This window comes from Myotis daubentonii, chromosome 9, assembly GCF_963259705.1.
Source record: "Myotis daubentonii chromosome 9, mMyoDau2.1, whole genome shotgun sequence".
Taxonomy (NCBI): domain Eukaryota; kingdom Metazoa; phylum Chordata; class Mammalia; order Chiroptera; family Vespertilionidae; genus Myotis; species Myotis daubentonii.
The window spans coordinates 31,382,518-31,397,399 of record NC_081848.1 but is presented as its reverse complement, the minus strand read 5'-3'; the positions used below and the strand labels follow the sequence as shown (position 1 = coordinate 31,397,399).

Genomic DNA, 14,882 nt, shown 5'->3' with positions numbered 1-14,882 from the left:
TATTAGGTTATAAAACAACATGATGTTACATGTGACAACAATGATGAACTTGAAAATATTACACTAAGTGAAAGAAATCAGACATTAGAAGTTACATACTGAATGATCCCATTTATATGAAACTAGAGGCCCGGTGTACAAAATTTGTGTGTGTGTGTGGGGGGGGGGGGGCGGTCCCTCAGCCCGGCCTGCACCCTCTTCAATCCGGGACACATCCCTCTTGCAATCCGGGACTGCTGGCTCCTAACTGCTCACCTGCCTGCCCCTAACCACTCTGCCTGCCTGCATGATGCCCCTAACTGCTCCCCTGCCAACTTGATCGCCCCTAACTGCCTCTGCCTGCCTGATCACCCCTAACCTCTCTGCCTGCCTTCCTGATCGCCCCTAACTGCTCTCCCCTGCCGGCCTGATCCCCCTAACTGCTCTCCCCTGCCAGGCTGATTGCCCCAACTGCCTTTGCACCTTGGCCCCACCACTGTGGCTTTGTCCGGAAGGATGTCCAAAAGATGCCCAGTCTAATTAGCATATTACCCTTTTATTAGTATAGATGTCCAGAATAGGAAAATCCATTCTGTTACATGGATTACATCTCAATTTAAAAACTGCAAACACTTTACCTCACAATTTCCTTTTCACATTAGCTTTGGATTGGTTAAATGACAATATTTCCAATTTTTAAATGACAGGAACACATTAAATTTCTGCAAACAATTGTTTCAAGTACATCAAAAAAGGTCTGCCAGGTCTGGATGGTGTGGTTCAGTTGATTAGGCATGGTCCAGTGCACCACTCTGGGCATACGTCCAGGTTGCAGGGTCGATAGCCAGTAGAGGGGGTGCAGGAGGCAGTTGATGGGTGTTTCTCTCCCTCTCCCTCTGTCTTTAAAAATCAATTTTAAAAATCTTGGGGGGGGGGGGGAATAGTCTGCCAATCCTCTCCAACATGAGTACCACCTGCTATTTACTTTTTGGTATATACTTGAGTTACAGTAAAATTTCTGCATATTAGATGTATTTAAAAGGGATATTTCTATTTGTTAAATATCCACAAGATAGCTGACTCTATTACCAGCACATGAAGTTTTTAAATATACACACACATCATGAACCTTGTTCTCAGAGCTTATAGTCACATGAGACCACCTAATTATTGATATAATCACTAATTATATAATTAATCAGTAGAAACATGTACATTAAAACATAGCAACTGAATATACCCTATGAAGTAATTTGTAAAGTGTATCTGCAATCTTTAGTGAGGAAAAAAGTTTGGAAAACACTTCAGGCTTTCTCAACCACTACTTGGAAGTGTCCCTTGATAAAATTATGGTCCCTAGGTTGGTTACAAATAGTAAGTTTATGACTATAAATACCAGTACAATTTCAGAAATCATTGCTGAAATTCCAAGTGTTCAGAGGGTATTCCCACTAGCCTCTGAAATCAATGATGGTCTAGATTTAGTGTTTCAACTATCATAATCACCAATACTACCACTCTAATCCTTGCCTCATCTATCTATCTATCTATCTATCTATCTATCTATCTATCTATCTATCTATCTGCCTAATATGAAAAGTATCTCGAGAGTGAGTTCCATTGCTCACTATGATGTGCGCTGACCACCAGGGTGCGGCAGGGAGTGAAGGGAGGCCCTGGCCAACAGCCACTAGGGACCCTACCCATGCATAAATTTCATGCACCGGGCCTATAGTACCTTATAAGGTTTCATTCTAGGCCTTGGCCCAGTAACTCAATTGGTTAAATGTTCCTCCCGATAAGGCAAGGTTGTGGGTTCAATCCTGGGTCAGGGCACCATACAAGAATCAACCAATTGCCCAACCAGTGTGGCTCAGCGGTTGAGCATTGTCCTATGAACCAGTAGGTCACAGTTCGATTCCAGATCAGGGCACATGCCCAGGTTTCATGATCGATCCCCAGTGGGGGGCATGCAGGAGGCAGCCAATGATTCTCTCATCATTGATGTTTCTATTTCTCCCTCTCCCTTCCTCTCTGAAATCAATAAAAATATTTTTTTATAAAAATCAAGTAATGCATAAATAAGTGGAACAACAAATTAACACATTAAGCGCCATGTCAGTCACCGGTGACTGACACTATACTTTCTGTCTGGACGTCGTCAGTCACTGGTGTCACCAGTCTATCGGTGAAATCGGATATTGCGGGCTAAACGGAGAGGAAGACAAAACAGGCTTGGAGCTTAACGTGTTAATGCTTCTCTCTCTCCCTTCCTCTCTCTAAAATCAGTAAAAAACATATCCTCGGGTGAAGATTTTAAAAAAATAAACTAGACCTCTTAATGCAGCGGTTCTCAACCTGTGGGTTGCGACCCTTTGGTGGTCGAACGACCCTTGCACAGGGGTCGCCTAAGACCATCCTGCATATCAGATATTTACATTATGATTCATAACAGTAGCAACATTACAGTTATGAAGTAGCAACGAAAATAATTTTATGGTTGGGACACAACATGAGGAACTGTATTTAAAGGGCCAGAAGGTTGAGAACCACTGTCTTAATGCCTCAAGTGTTTCCATAACAACTTGTTATAAAGTGTTTATCAATGTTACTGATTGACTTTATATATAATTTTGTAACCATGTAATTACCATTCATTGCAACTAAGATAACTGCTATAGTAAATATCTAGTACTAGAATAGATCTCTATGCTGTGTTTAGAAGTTGTTCATGGAAAAGTCTGAGCTGTAAAAGAATACCTGTCATCATTCAATATTTACTGAACACCCACAGGATTACTGTTAGGTATTTTGGGAAGAGATATAAAACAGTACAAAAACAAAAAACAAACAAACAAAAAAAACCCCAGTTCCTATTCTACAGAGAAAATATACATGAACCCAAAATACATATAAAGGCATGATACTAACTACAGTTAAACAAAATTATAAACTTTAGTGAATAACAATGTTTGAATGACAAGACCAGCAGGAGTTAGTCATTAATGTCTTTATGAAAGAGAATACTATAAATGTGAATGTTAACAAAAGCAAGTTAATTTAAAGAAGGGAAGATGGAACATTTGTGTCTAAGGAATGGTACATGCAAAGTCTAGTAGTGTGTGTGTGTGGGGGGGGGGGCGGGGGGGAGGGGTCAAGAAATTTTTTGAGCACAAATGGTATCTAACCTGATTGGCTGAAAAGGAATAACTTAGGTGTTTTTTAAAAAGTGAGGGAAAATGGATTAAGAATCTCAAATAGCCGAAACCAGTTTGGCTCAGTGGATAGAGCGTCGGCTTGCGGACTGAAAGGTCCCAGGTTCGATTCCGGTCAAGGGCATGTACCTGGGCTGTGGGCACATCCCCAGTAGGGGATGTGCAGGAGGCAGCTGATCGATGTTTCTCTCTCATCGATGTTTCTAACTCTCTATCTCTCTCCCTTCCTCTCTGTAAAAAATCAATAAAATATATTTAAAAAAAAAAAAGAATCTCAAATAATGACAAGCTTTATTAAGACCTTTTAGGAAAAAAAATAGATATTACTGTTAGACTCTTTTTGCCTCCAGCCATCCGCTTTCCAAGTCACAAAGCACATTCTTTCCAATATACTTAACACAGTAAGCACCCAGTCAGTCACCGGTGACTGACACTATACTTTCCGTCCAGAAGACAAACAGGAAGGGCACTTAACATGGGGGCAGACTCAGCAAGCCGAACAGGGGGCAGTAAAGAGCGAGGGATCCCGGACTATGAGAGGGATGTCCACCAAGGGGTCCCGGACTGTGAGAGGGTGCAGGCCAGGCTGAGGGACCCACACCCAACTCCCCCAAATTTCGTGCACCAGGCCTCTAGTTCTAATATAACGAGAAATCCTTAATATTCTGGTAACCTGGCAAATTACAACCCTGAACATAATATTTAAGACAAAAGTTTAGGTTCATCAAAATTCCCTATTAAAGGAATATTAGTAAAATCTAATTGCTCAGTAACTATTCATGAAAAGAACCATATACACAATAAACATACAAAATTCTAAAACGTCAAATCCAAAAATTTCAGATCTCTAGAGAAATGTATAAAGCAGTTTAACTGGGAACACACTGAGATAGAACACAAAGTAACGGAAATGCCACTTCAGCCATCAAAAAGAACAGGAAAAGCAAATAATAAGCCTTTACTTTGAAAACCTAAGCCTACTTTTTCTTGCTAGGGTTCTAACCTCTTGCCAAGAAGCTTTTAAGTTTATTTTTCTTCTTTGATATTAAGGGAGAAATCATGGAATTAAGCACTTTGGAACTGAAGAAAAAAGAACAGAAGTGACTTTCCACGCATCACAGAGAACTTTCACATTAAGCATCTAAATGATAAGATCAAAATAAACAATTTTACTTAAAACAATTCTGACAATTTAAATGGATTATTTTTTAACAATAATGTACTTTGAAAATATCTAATTAAATATTTTATACAAGTGATTCATAAATCTGATGAGAGAGAAAAAAGGCCAAGTCATGTCATATGAAGTTTAACTTCTCACCCAGCACTCTAAATTCAAAGACACCTTTAAAAATTATTCAAATACACAAAACATATAGTAAACATAAACAGCATTTCTATAAGGATAAAAAACAAATATGTAAAGTCCAATAGCCAGTATTTTTAAAGCAAGCTCACCAGTGAAGCCTAATTACTTCACAAAGATATTTTAGAATTTGCTAATCTACACTAATAAAAGAGAAAAATGGTAATTGGCGTACGATGATACCCTTTTCATTGGCTAATCACGGCTATATGCAAATTAAATGCCAACTATGATTGGCAGTTAACTGCCAACAAGATGGTGGTTAATTTGCATATGTAGGCACAATGCAGGGAGGCGAAAGGGAAAGCAGGAAGAAGCCCCCTGCCACTGACAGTGATCGGAAACCCAGGGGGGAGCTAAGAGCTGGGGGGCAGGGCAAAGGCGGCCCTGGGGCCGCCTTTGCCCTGCCCCCCAGCCATGATCGGAGAATCAGGCGACTTTGCCGCCCTGGCCAGTGATAGCAGGAAGTAGGGGTGGAGCCAGCGATGGGAGCTGGACATGGTCGAAGCTGGCAGTCCCGGGAGCTAGGGGTCCCTTGCCTGGGCCTAAAGCGGAGCCCACGATCGCGGGGCCGCTGCAGCTGCGGGTCCCTGCTGCCCGAGCCGGACGCCTCAGCCAGAGGCGTTAGGCCTGGGCAGGGGTGGAGCCTGCAAGCGCAGGGAGCTGGGGGTCCCCTGCCCAGGCCTGACACCTCTGCCAGAGGCCTCAGGCCTGGTCAAGGGGCCGATCCGGTGATTGGTGATCGGAGGGTGATGAGGGTCAACTCCTCTGGCTGAGGCATCAGGCCTGGGCGGGTGGCTGAGCCGGGGATTGGGGGGATATGATGGTCCCCTTGCCCAGGCCTGAAGCCTGGGTCAGAGGCGTCAGGCTTGGGCGGGGGGTGGAGCAAGCGATCAGAGGGAGATGGGGGTCCCCTGCCCAGGCATGATTCCTGGGCCAGAGGCCTCAGGCCTGGGCGGGGGCCAGAGCCAGTGATCGGGGGGAGATGGGGGTCCCCTGCCTAGGCATGATTCCTGGGCCAGAGGCCTCAGGCCTGGGCGGGGGTCAGAGCCAGTGATCGGGGGGGAGATGGGGGTCCCCTGTCCAAGCCTGACACCTCTGGCTGAGGCATCAGGCCTGGGCAAGGGGCAGAGCCAGCAATCGGAGGGGTCTGGGGGTCCCCTGCTCAGGCCTGATGCCTGGGCCAGAGGCATCAGGCTTGGGCTGGGGGCAGAACCAGTGATGGGGGGAAATGAGGGTCCCCTGCCCAGGCCTGACGCCTCTGTCAGAGGCGTCAGGCCTGGGCAAGGGGCCGATCCTGCGATTGGAGGGTGATGGGGGTCAACGCCTGAGGGCTCCCAATATGTGAGAGGGGGCAGGCTGGGCTGAGGGACACCCCCCACACACACCCAGTGCACGAATTTCGTGCACCGGGCCCCTAGTCTATATATAAAAGGCTAATAAGCAAAGTATCCCCTTGGGAGTTTGACCGAGAGACCAGGAGTTCAATCACTAGTTTTAACACATTGTTTGCGGGTAGTTTTTATCGCGCACTAACAGGTGGCGCGGGCCATTTTTGCTAATTTTTGCGCAAATGGCAACGTTCAGTAAAATTACGATAACTTTAGTTTACGTATTTATACGTTACCCGCATTCTACCGCTAGTCTATAAAAAACGTATTAACACGTGCCCCACGCTCTACTACACTGGTAGAACGTACAAATACGTAAAACGTATAAATACGTTTCCCACATACAATGTGATAACATGAGCTGACCAGGGGCAGCGCAGAATGAAGGAAGGCCCCGGCCGGCAGCCAGCAGCCAGGGAAGGGAGGCCCCGGCTGCCAGCCAGGAGGCCCCAATCAGCCCTGATCACCGGCCAAGCCTAGCGACCCTACCTGTGCATGAATTTCATGCACCAGGCCTCTAGTTATAAATAAGGCAGCTACAAAAATGGCTGTATGTCACATTCTCTTCGGTTTCTCTTTTAAAATACATAGTATTCCGTAACATAATTAGATAGATCATGGAGGAAAAACATTTTTACATTTATGGAGTTCTACTATGTAACTCAGGTTCTTGACATTTGTCATATAACAGTCAGATTTTATCAATACCCACTTAAATGACTCCATTATCATTTCTGTATTTCAGAACTCTTAAAGACTGACAGAATAAGTCAAATAATAAAAAATGAAAACATAAACCATACTAGAGGCCCAGTGCACGAAAATTCCTACACTCAGGAAGGTCCCTCTGCCTGGCCTGTGCCCCCTCGCAGTCCGGGACCCCTCAAGGGATGTCCAATTAATGGCTTACGCCCGCTCCGCAGGGGATTTGGGCCTACGCTGGCTGTCAGACATCCCTCTGGCAGCCCGGGAGCCCTCGGGGGATGTCCAGTTGCCGACTTAGGCCTGCTCCCTGGGGGATCGGGCCTAAGTCGGCAGTCAGACATCCCTCTGGCAGCCTGGGAGCCCTCGGGGGATGCGTGAAGAGAGGGCCTAAGCCATTAGCTGGACATCCTTAGCACTGCTGCGGAGGCAGGAGAGGCTCACGCCACTGCCGCTGAGCTGACCAGCCATGAGCCAGCTTTTGGCTGAGCTGTGCTCCCCCCATGGAAGCACACTGACCACCAGGAGGCAGCTCTTGCATTGAGCGTCTGCCCCCTGGTGGTCACTGTGCATCATAGAACCAGTCATTTCTGGTTGTTCTGTGTTAGCATCAATTTGCATATTACCCTTTTATTATATAAGATGGTTAATTCTTATGGGAAAGAATAGTAAGCCCATATATTAACTACAAAATAAATGTGAAACAAGATCCATTTGGAAAGCCCCAGTAACTTTATTTCTAACAAGAGACATCTTGGTACAGATTTTCCACTTATCTTCCTCACATGCATCTTGCAAATCAAATCCTGGTTACTAGACACTTTCTTGACAGTATGCAAACAAAGCACCCATTGGATCTCAAGACATTAAAAATCCATACATCTATGGGAAGAGATCAACCAAAGAATTTGTATGCATATATGCATAACCCACAGACAAAGACAATAGTGTGGTGAAGGACAGAGGCAGGAGGCGAGCTAGAGGGGGGTTGATGGGAGAAAAAGAAGGGATATTTGTAATACTTTCAACAAGAAAGATTTTAAAAATCAATACATCTGCTTAAAAAGGTAATTATCTTGAGTACATTTCAATATCTTATATACATTTTCAATGGTTACAGAAACCACTAATTGAAATTCACCTTCTATATATTCAAGATTCACAAATTCTTTAAAAAGCCACACAAATACATACTATAGGGTGTCCCAAAATTCACGCAAGATTTGAATTTTGCGTGAGCATTAACAACAACAACAAAAAATAAAAGCCTAATTTTACTTGGTTTATTGAATCAGATTCTAATATCTGTTGCCCTTTGATTTCAATCCCTTCAATTTGATAAGCATTACCAAGTACCAATTATGGCCCAGGAGCAGGGACAATGAAGACCCATGAAGACCATGGCTTTGCATATGTGACAGCAAAGCCATGGAGGCCATTTACCCGATGTGCTATTCCATACATAACCCTATTCTGTATACTTTATAAGTCAATAAAAAATTTACAATTTTTAATTATAAACCTGTGTTTTCTATCAAAATTACTTCTTGCGTAAATTTTGGGACACCCTATATATCTGCCATAGAGATATGCTTATAGTAGACAATAAGAACACGACCTTGATTTTGTTGTAGAGAATGTAAGGCAGATGGTGGTTGGAATGAAGTGTCCCTGAAAATTAACTGAAAATATATGGTTAAAAAAAGTGAAACCAGTCCTGGCTGGTGTGGTTCAATGGTTAGAGCGTCAGCTGGGGTATCAAAGGATCATGGGTTCAATTCCAGGTCAATCAAGGACACATTCCTTGGGTTGCAGGTTCCACCCTGGCAAGCAATAGATCTGTCTCTTTCACATCGATATTTCTCTTTCCCCCGCTCCCTCTCTAAAAAAAAAAAAAAAAAAAAAAAAAAAAAAAAAAAAATCCTTGGATGAGGATTAAAAAAAAAAAAAGTGAAGCCATTATAGCTATTAACATAAATGTTATATTCCAGTGAAATGTCATCATGTAAATGCCCAAGGACAGTAAATTAAATATAAAGAAAATTTATTCATATAAAAAAACAAAAGGTTGTTAAATCTTTAGAATGTTAAGAATGTTTTTTAATTAAGAATTTATAAATTTAAAAACTGTGTTTGTCTATACTTCAATCATTATGGATGTTTTAAGTATTCTGTATGTTCTTTACCTGGAGTTAGAGGCTACTTTCCATGCATATGGCTTGCCTCTCCCATAGCTGAGAGAGAGGGTTAAATTAGATAAGGGTTATGAAGTGCCTAGCAAATTGAAGTCCTTTAAATTTATGTTTGAACTCTTAGGGGCTGCTATTCTTCTATCTTGATTATAGATGGCCACAAAAGGCCTGGAATTAAAAGCAAATCATGTTCAGTTTTACAAATATGTTTCAAGTTTGACAACTGTAGACACACTGGAGACTCTAACTCTAGTTAACACTATTATCTATTGATGCCTATAAACAAAGCAAAACACCTTTCTTACACAAGTGTATAATATAAAATGAGTGAAGCCATAATTCATGGATTATAATAATCACTTCCTAATATGGAAAGACCTCAGGGAAGTACACAGAAACCACATCCACACTGTAAGGATTATAAAGGTGAAAAGTCCTAAGCATATTTTTGTTAAATACTAATATTTAAAAATTGAAATTGTCAGTAAAATTAAATAAATAAATAGATCATTTTCATTAGATTCCACTAAGTAGGCAATAGGTTTGAGGGTTCATTAAAAGGTGCAAGAGAATTAAGCCTTCACTAGAAGAAAAACTTCCCATTAGAGGAAAAATTATCTATACATTAAAGCCTAAAATTCCTGGTGTCAAGACCCAGATCTGTCTGTAAAAGACTTCAATTTTCTCAAAAGTAGATTAATGTGTGTATGGAAGGTGTTTAGAAAAACAAAACAAAACACTGACTGGTCAGACCACACTTAAATTTATTTCATTAGTGAAAACTGGTTGGAAATGCATTTTAACTAGGAAAAATAGTATCACTGGATTTTAAAAACCTCACTGAAAAGAAAGAGTTGGGGCTCCTTATTTATATGAATTTTTTTAAATCGAACATTACCAGAAATATTCAAGTTCTGAATAAGTGGGAGTTTATAAACACAAGTGGTAGAGAAAACGAACTACAAATGTGAGAATACGCTCCTAACTTAACCCCAGTTAGCATCTGCAGTAGCTTCTATTACAAGAGAAAAGGTTAACATGCAAAAAACCCCAAGTAAATATGACCATCCTAACCTAACCTAGACTATTTTCTGACCTTTTTGGTAACATGTTTAAAAAAGTTGCTAAATCTGAAGTAACACAGAAACCTTTATAAGGACTTTTAAAAGCTCTACATTCTTGTTATAATTTATCATCGTGAAGTGAGGGAAGAAGACAATAGCTCACAGTTATTAGTAAGTTCTTCACTTGTCCCCATCATCAAAATAAAAATAAAAAACACACTGTTGGGCAAACCATAAGGTTGGGCAAAGCAAGCCAAGTAGTCATTTGAACAGAAATGTCTACTTCAAATATCAGATAAACTCCCCAAATCAGATTTTATGCATTTTAAATAATTTTTATTAAAAATGTAGCCATTTAAATATATTCTGCACTCTCTACACAGGCAAGGACTGAGTGAAAAAGCAGCCTGCATGGCTCGTGCATGAGAGAGAAGAACCAAGCAGTGATGATATATATTTTTTTCCAGCGAAGGAACCAGTCACAATGAATAATGGGTTTGTCTGTAGCAATAACTTGTTCTAGCAGTACTTCATGAGCAAAGTATCTTGGAAGAATTCACATTTTGTACTTTTTTTAAAAAAAAAAAGTTCAAGCCTTACGGCCAGAGTCCAAATGAGAAATCAAAACAGGACTCCCTGTCAGTGAATTTCCTTTCAGGACATGCTCACTCTTGCTTTGATCAGTAAAGCAAAGTAACTTTCATGCAGAATGAAGTCAGTCAGGCTAATGTGTCTAGTAGACTTGTAAAAGAGGAACTTATTATTGTACCTATTTCCCTGCAAAGTTTCAGGTCAAAGCTCCACTGAGCAAAGCTTGAGTAATCCACTGAGCTTTGTACCTTGAGGTAAAGGAGTGGAAAGGAAAAGGAGGCTATTACAGGTGGCTTCCAGGTTTGGAAAAAGTTGGGAGGAGTTAGGTCTACTGGTTGCATACAGGTTAATATATGGAGTAATATTACGCCGTGTAAGAAAAGCTAAGTCCCCAGAAAGATAGCCAGCATAAAATTAAAACGGAGTCCAAACCCAAGCATCATCTCACATCTCTCACCAGTTTTTAAAGAGATGTACGTTATTTGTAGGTTTGATCATTAATCCATTTTGTATTCCAGAAGTCTACGCTTCACTCTCAAGCCTCTGAATTCAAACAGCCAGGTGTGCTAACAGTTCCAGGAAATGATACAATGTTACCAGGATCAGCAAACCCTCTCCCAGACAGTATCCCCATCAGAACAAACAACAACAACAAGGCGGGGTTAGGTGGCTGCCTGACATTCGCAATTTACCCCGGTGGTCAGAGGCAGGAAAATACAAGGATGAAATTCCACCAGAGGTAACTAAAAATCCTAACTTTCCCCAAAGCTTTCCCTGCCCCAAACGGAATCCCCTTCCTTCCGCTCCGACGCAGAGAGCCAGCCGGGACAGGGGTCGGGAGCTGACATGCTACTGGAAATAAGAGGGTACGAAGGAACCTAACTGCAGCTGCAGAGGCAACGACACGGAACCCAAACGTGGGTGGCAGAGGCGGAAGGGCCGGCAGCCCGGGCAGGGACGAAAGGGGCCCGTGGAGCGAAGCGAGTGGGGATCGCTTCGAGGGAGGCAGCGGCGGGGAGAGAGAGAGAGATCCGGATTCACGCCACCAGGCGTTCACGGAAACCCGGAGGAGGCTAACGGGAAACAATGGGGCAGGGAGACCCGGGGCCAGCGGGGAGCCGCTCGGGACAGGGAGACGGGCGGCCCGGACCGGCGGGAGGAAGGAGCCGAAGGCTGCAGTCCAGGCGGGCATCGGGGAGGTGAGCGGCCAGGTGCGGGGGGCCAGTCGGTCGGGTGTGCCGACGGGGTGCCGTGGCGCACCCGTCGGGGAAACGAGGGTCCCCGGAGCACCCGGAGGGGAGTGGCTTGTCACGGGTTTTTCGACGGGGAACGGAAGCCGTGAAGGCAGGTGTGTGCCGGGAGCCACGAGCGCACAGCGAGGACGAGCTCGGCACCCGCCGCGCCAGACCCGTCGGCGGGGAGGGGAGAGGAGAGGCGGCGACAGGGGGGTAAGAGAGGCGGGGAGGCGGACGCGGGCCGCGGGGCCGGCGGGCAGCTTCACTCACAGTCCAGGTGCTTCTTCTTGGGCCCCATGATCTCGTGGGTCGTGGCCTTGCATACTGTCTTGGAGACCGCGGAGCCGGTGACACTGTGCTGGGCGGCGGTGATTCGGTCCGTCAAGCTCTGGCCGGACATCTCGGCGGCTCCTCCGCCACCCCTGCCTTTCCGTAGCCGGCGGGGACCGGGACCCCCAAGCGCCGGAGGACCCCCACCCCCCACCGCACCCCCTACCCCCACCGGCTCCTTCTCCGCCCGCCGGCCTGGGGCGGGGCTCAGGGCCGCGCGCTGACACCCAGCCCGGAAAAAAAAAACGGCTCGTGTCCCCCGCGGGGTCAGGCACGGCGCCGGGCGCTCCCCGGCCCCCGCCTCAGCTCAGCCCACCCCTTCGCTGGTCAGCTGGAGCCGGGCAGGCTGAGAGGGACAGGCAGCTGCAGGAAAATGGCGGCGCCAGGCTCCTCCTCGGAGCTTTCCGGGCTGCCCCGGGTCACGTGATTGGAGCGCCGCCCCGCCTCCTCCTCCCGCCCCTTTGCCTTCCCTTCCTTTTCAACGCCCGCCCTCCCTCGCTCAGCGAGGGAAGAGCGGGGCGGTGCCCGCGCGTTACGTGATGGAACCCGCCCGGCGGGCGCAACAGGAGGCCCGCCCGAGGCCGGGGTGCGGGGTGCGCGGCCGGCCGCGTCACGTGACGCTCCCAGCCAACAGGTCGCCGGAGGCTGTCCGCAGGGTCACAGAGGGGGCGGGGCGGACCAGGGGGCGGGGCGACGGAGGGGCGGGGACTCCGGCGCGCAGTGGCCGGCCACGCCCTCTCCCACCCGACTCCAAGGTTGTCCTATGATTGAAACCAAAAGCATGACAAAGAGGAGGTGCAGCTGCCTTAACAGCCCTCCTTTCGCCCCCCATCGCTTCCCATCCCCCCGAGGAAGGAGCTGTCAGACTCCTGGCTTCCCAGGCTTCCCTAGCAGAATCAAGAATATGTTCAGGGGCGCCCCCAAGGCCATCCTCCTGACCGTAACGGAAAGGAAAAGGCTTCAGTCGCCCAGCTTCTGAGCCTGCCACAGGCCTCTCTCCCTGTTGTGGAACTGTAGAAGCTCCCCTGCTTCCTGAACCCAGAAGTGTTGGAGGTTTTCCGCTTTTCTTGACAGACTTGGAAATGTCACCTGTTTTTGTTTCTCTCTTTCAAAACTCGACCCTTTGCTGCCAGTCTAAATGTAGATACTAACCAGCCAGTTCTATCTCTAGTGCTCAAACAGGACAGGAATCACATAAGTTTCACTAGAATTTGAAAAAGGAAGTAGTAGGATGATGTCAACCAGAGATTAACCTGAACTCTATAAGACTAGCTGATGTGATGATTAAACCACAGAAGGAAGTGAGAGGAGCGGTAAGTGGAGGAATCCCATTCAAAAAATTGAAGCATCAATACTTGCCATCCCCTGGTTTCGTCTTTCTTCTTTTCTCTTGCATAAAGTAGATTTTCAAGGAAAAAAGACATTGACACTACCCAGTAGGCATTTTAGAGAAATTATTATATCCTGTGATTTTGTTTTATGAGATCCAGATCTATTAACAAAGCCTTTTTATATGTTATTAGGGCCCCACATTTAACTCAGGTTTAGGGATTTAAAAAAAAATTTTTTTTTTAATTTCAGAGAGGAAGGGAGAGGGAGAGAGAGATAGAAACATCAATGATGAGAGAGAATCATTGATCGGCTGCCTCCTGCACGCCCCCTACTGGGGATCAAGCCCACAACCCAGGCATTTGTCCTGACCAGGAATCAAACCGTAACCTCCTGGTTCATGGGTTGATGCTCAATCACTGAGCCACGCAGGCCGGGCTTGGGATAAGTTTTAAAACATATAGTTAAATTACCATGGCAGTCCTATGTAATCCTGCTAGCTTCAAATGAAATGCTAACATACTCAGAAAGTCTGTGTATACCATCTGCCAACCAAATCTAAATTACTGTTCTTCAATCTAGTGATTCTCAAAAGATGCAAGCTAATAGTTAACATTTTATGTATCATATCATGAATTTTGTGGTATCCTCCCATTTCCATTCCCCTCCCCCCTTTTTTTTCACTATGGCTGGTGAAATTCTATAACACCGTGCTTTTGCCAAGAACATACAGTTCTTAAACCAGCAGGCTTCCTCTTTGTCAAGCCAGCCCCAAATTTCATACAACTGTAATGACTTCCTTCAGTGCATCTGCAGTCCATCTGTGGTTTGGTGTCCAGCTGCCCTGTTTCTATCTGGCAGTGGAATTACCCAATTCTCAAGACATGTCAGCCATCCTTGCTACTATTCTATGGATTCTACTGAATAAGTTGCAATCGGACTGCGAGCTGTGTGCTGTTAAACCCCCTGATGAGGTCATCATGAGCATGGCGTTTAGCTATCAGTAGATAAGTATTTCATTCTTGGGGAAAATGTTGCTTGAATGAATGGATGAAAACATATTGAAGTCATCCATTTGGAAACATCAAACCTCTCATTTGGTAAAATCACATTTACATCATGTCCATCCCATAATTATCTATCTGGAGCATCATAATTATTGCAATATTTTATTAATTCACTATATTTCAAAAAAATATGTATTGAATACCTACTTCATGTCAAGCATCTAGGTGCAGAATACTGTTCTATTGGTGAACCCATCAGTGCTTTGGGAACTAATCAACTTAACTTTGATCACCAACTTGAAGCATATTTGTATTAATCATAAATGAACAGAACTAAAAACAGAAGGGAAAACTAGAATAGCACATGATACTTCCTAGGTTCCCCAAATTAAAAAGTATCTTTCCCAAATTAAAATAGTGAGGTGTGCGGTTTAGGGGAAAACAACGGTTTTGTTTTGTTTTTTAATGTCTTCTATATATT

At 44.7% G+C, this 14,882-nt stretch overlaps 1 protein-coding gene across 13 annotated transcripts in view; it reads right to left on the bottom strand.

Moving 5' to 3' along the window:
- The window catches only part of PICALM (phosphatidylinositol binding clathrin assembly protein), a 110,963-nt gene extending 98,486 nt beyond the window's left edge, over positions 1-12,477 (bottom strand). For 5 of the 13 annotated variants that reach the window (XM_059708211.1, XM_059708213.1, XM_059708214.1 and 2 more), the window contains exon 1: positions 12,006-12,477. In XM_059708211.1, coding sequence (XP_059564194.1) covers positions 12,006-12,135 — 130 coding nt within the window. In that variant the 5' untranslated portion in view covers positions 12,136-12,477. The remainder of the gene's footprint in view (positions 1-12,005) is intronic. The other 8 variants (XM_059708208.1, XM_059708209.1, XM_059708210.1 and 5 more) reach the window with 3 other exon arrangements.
- Between the last annotated feature and the right edge of the window lie 2,405 nt (positions 12,478-14,882).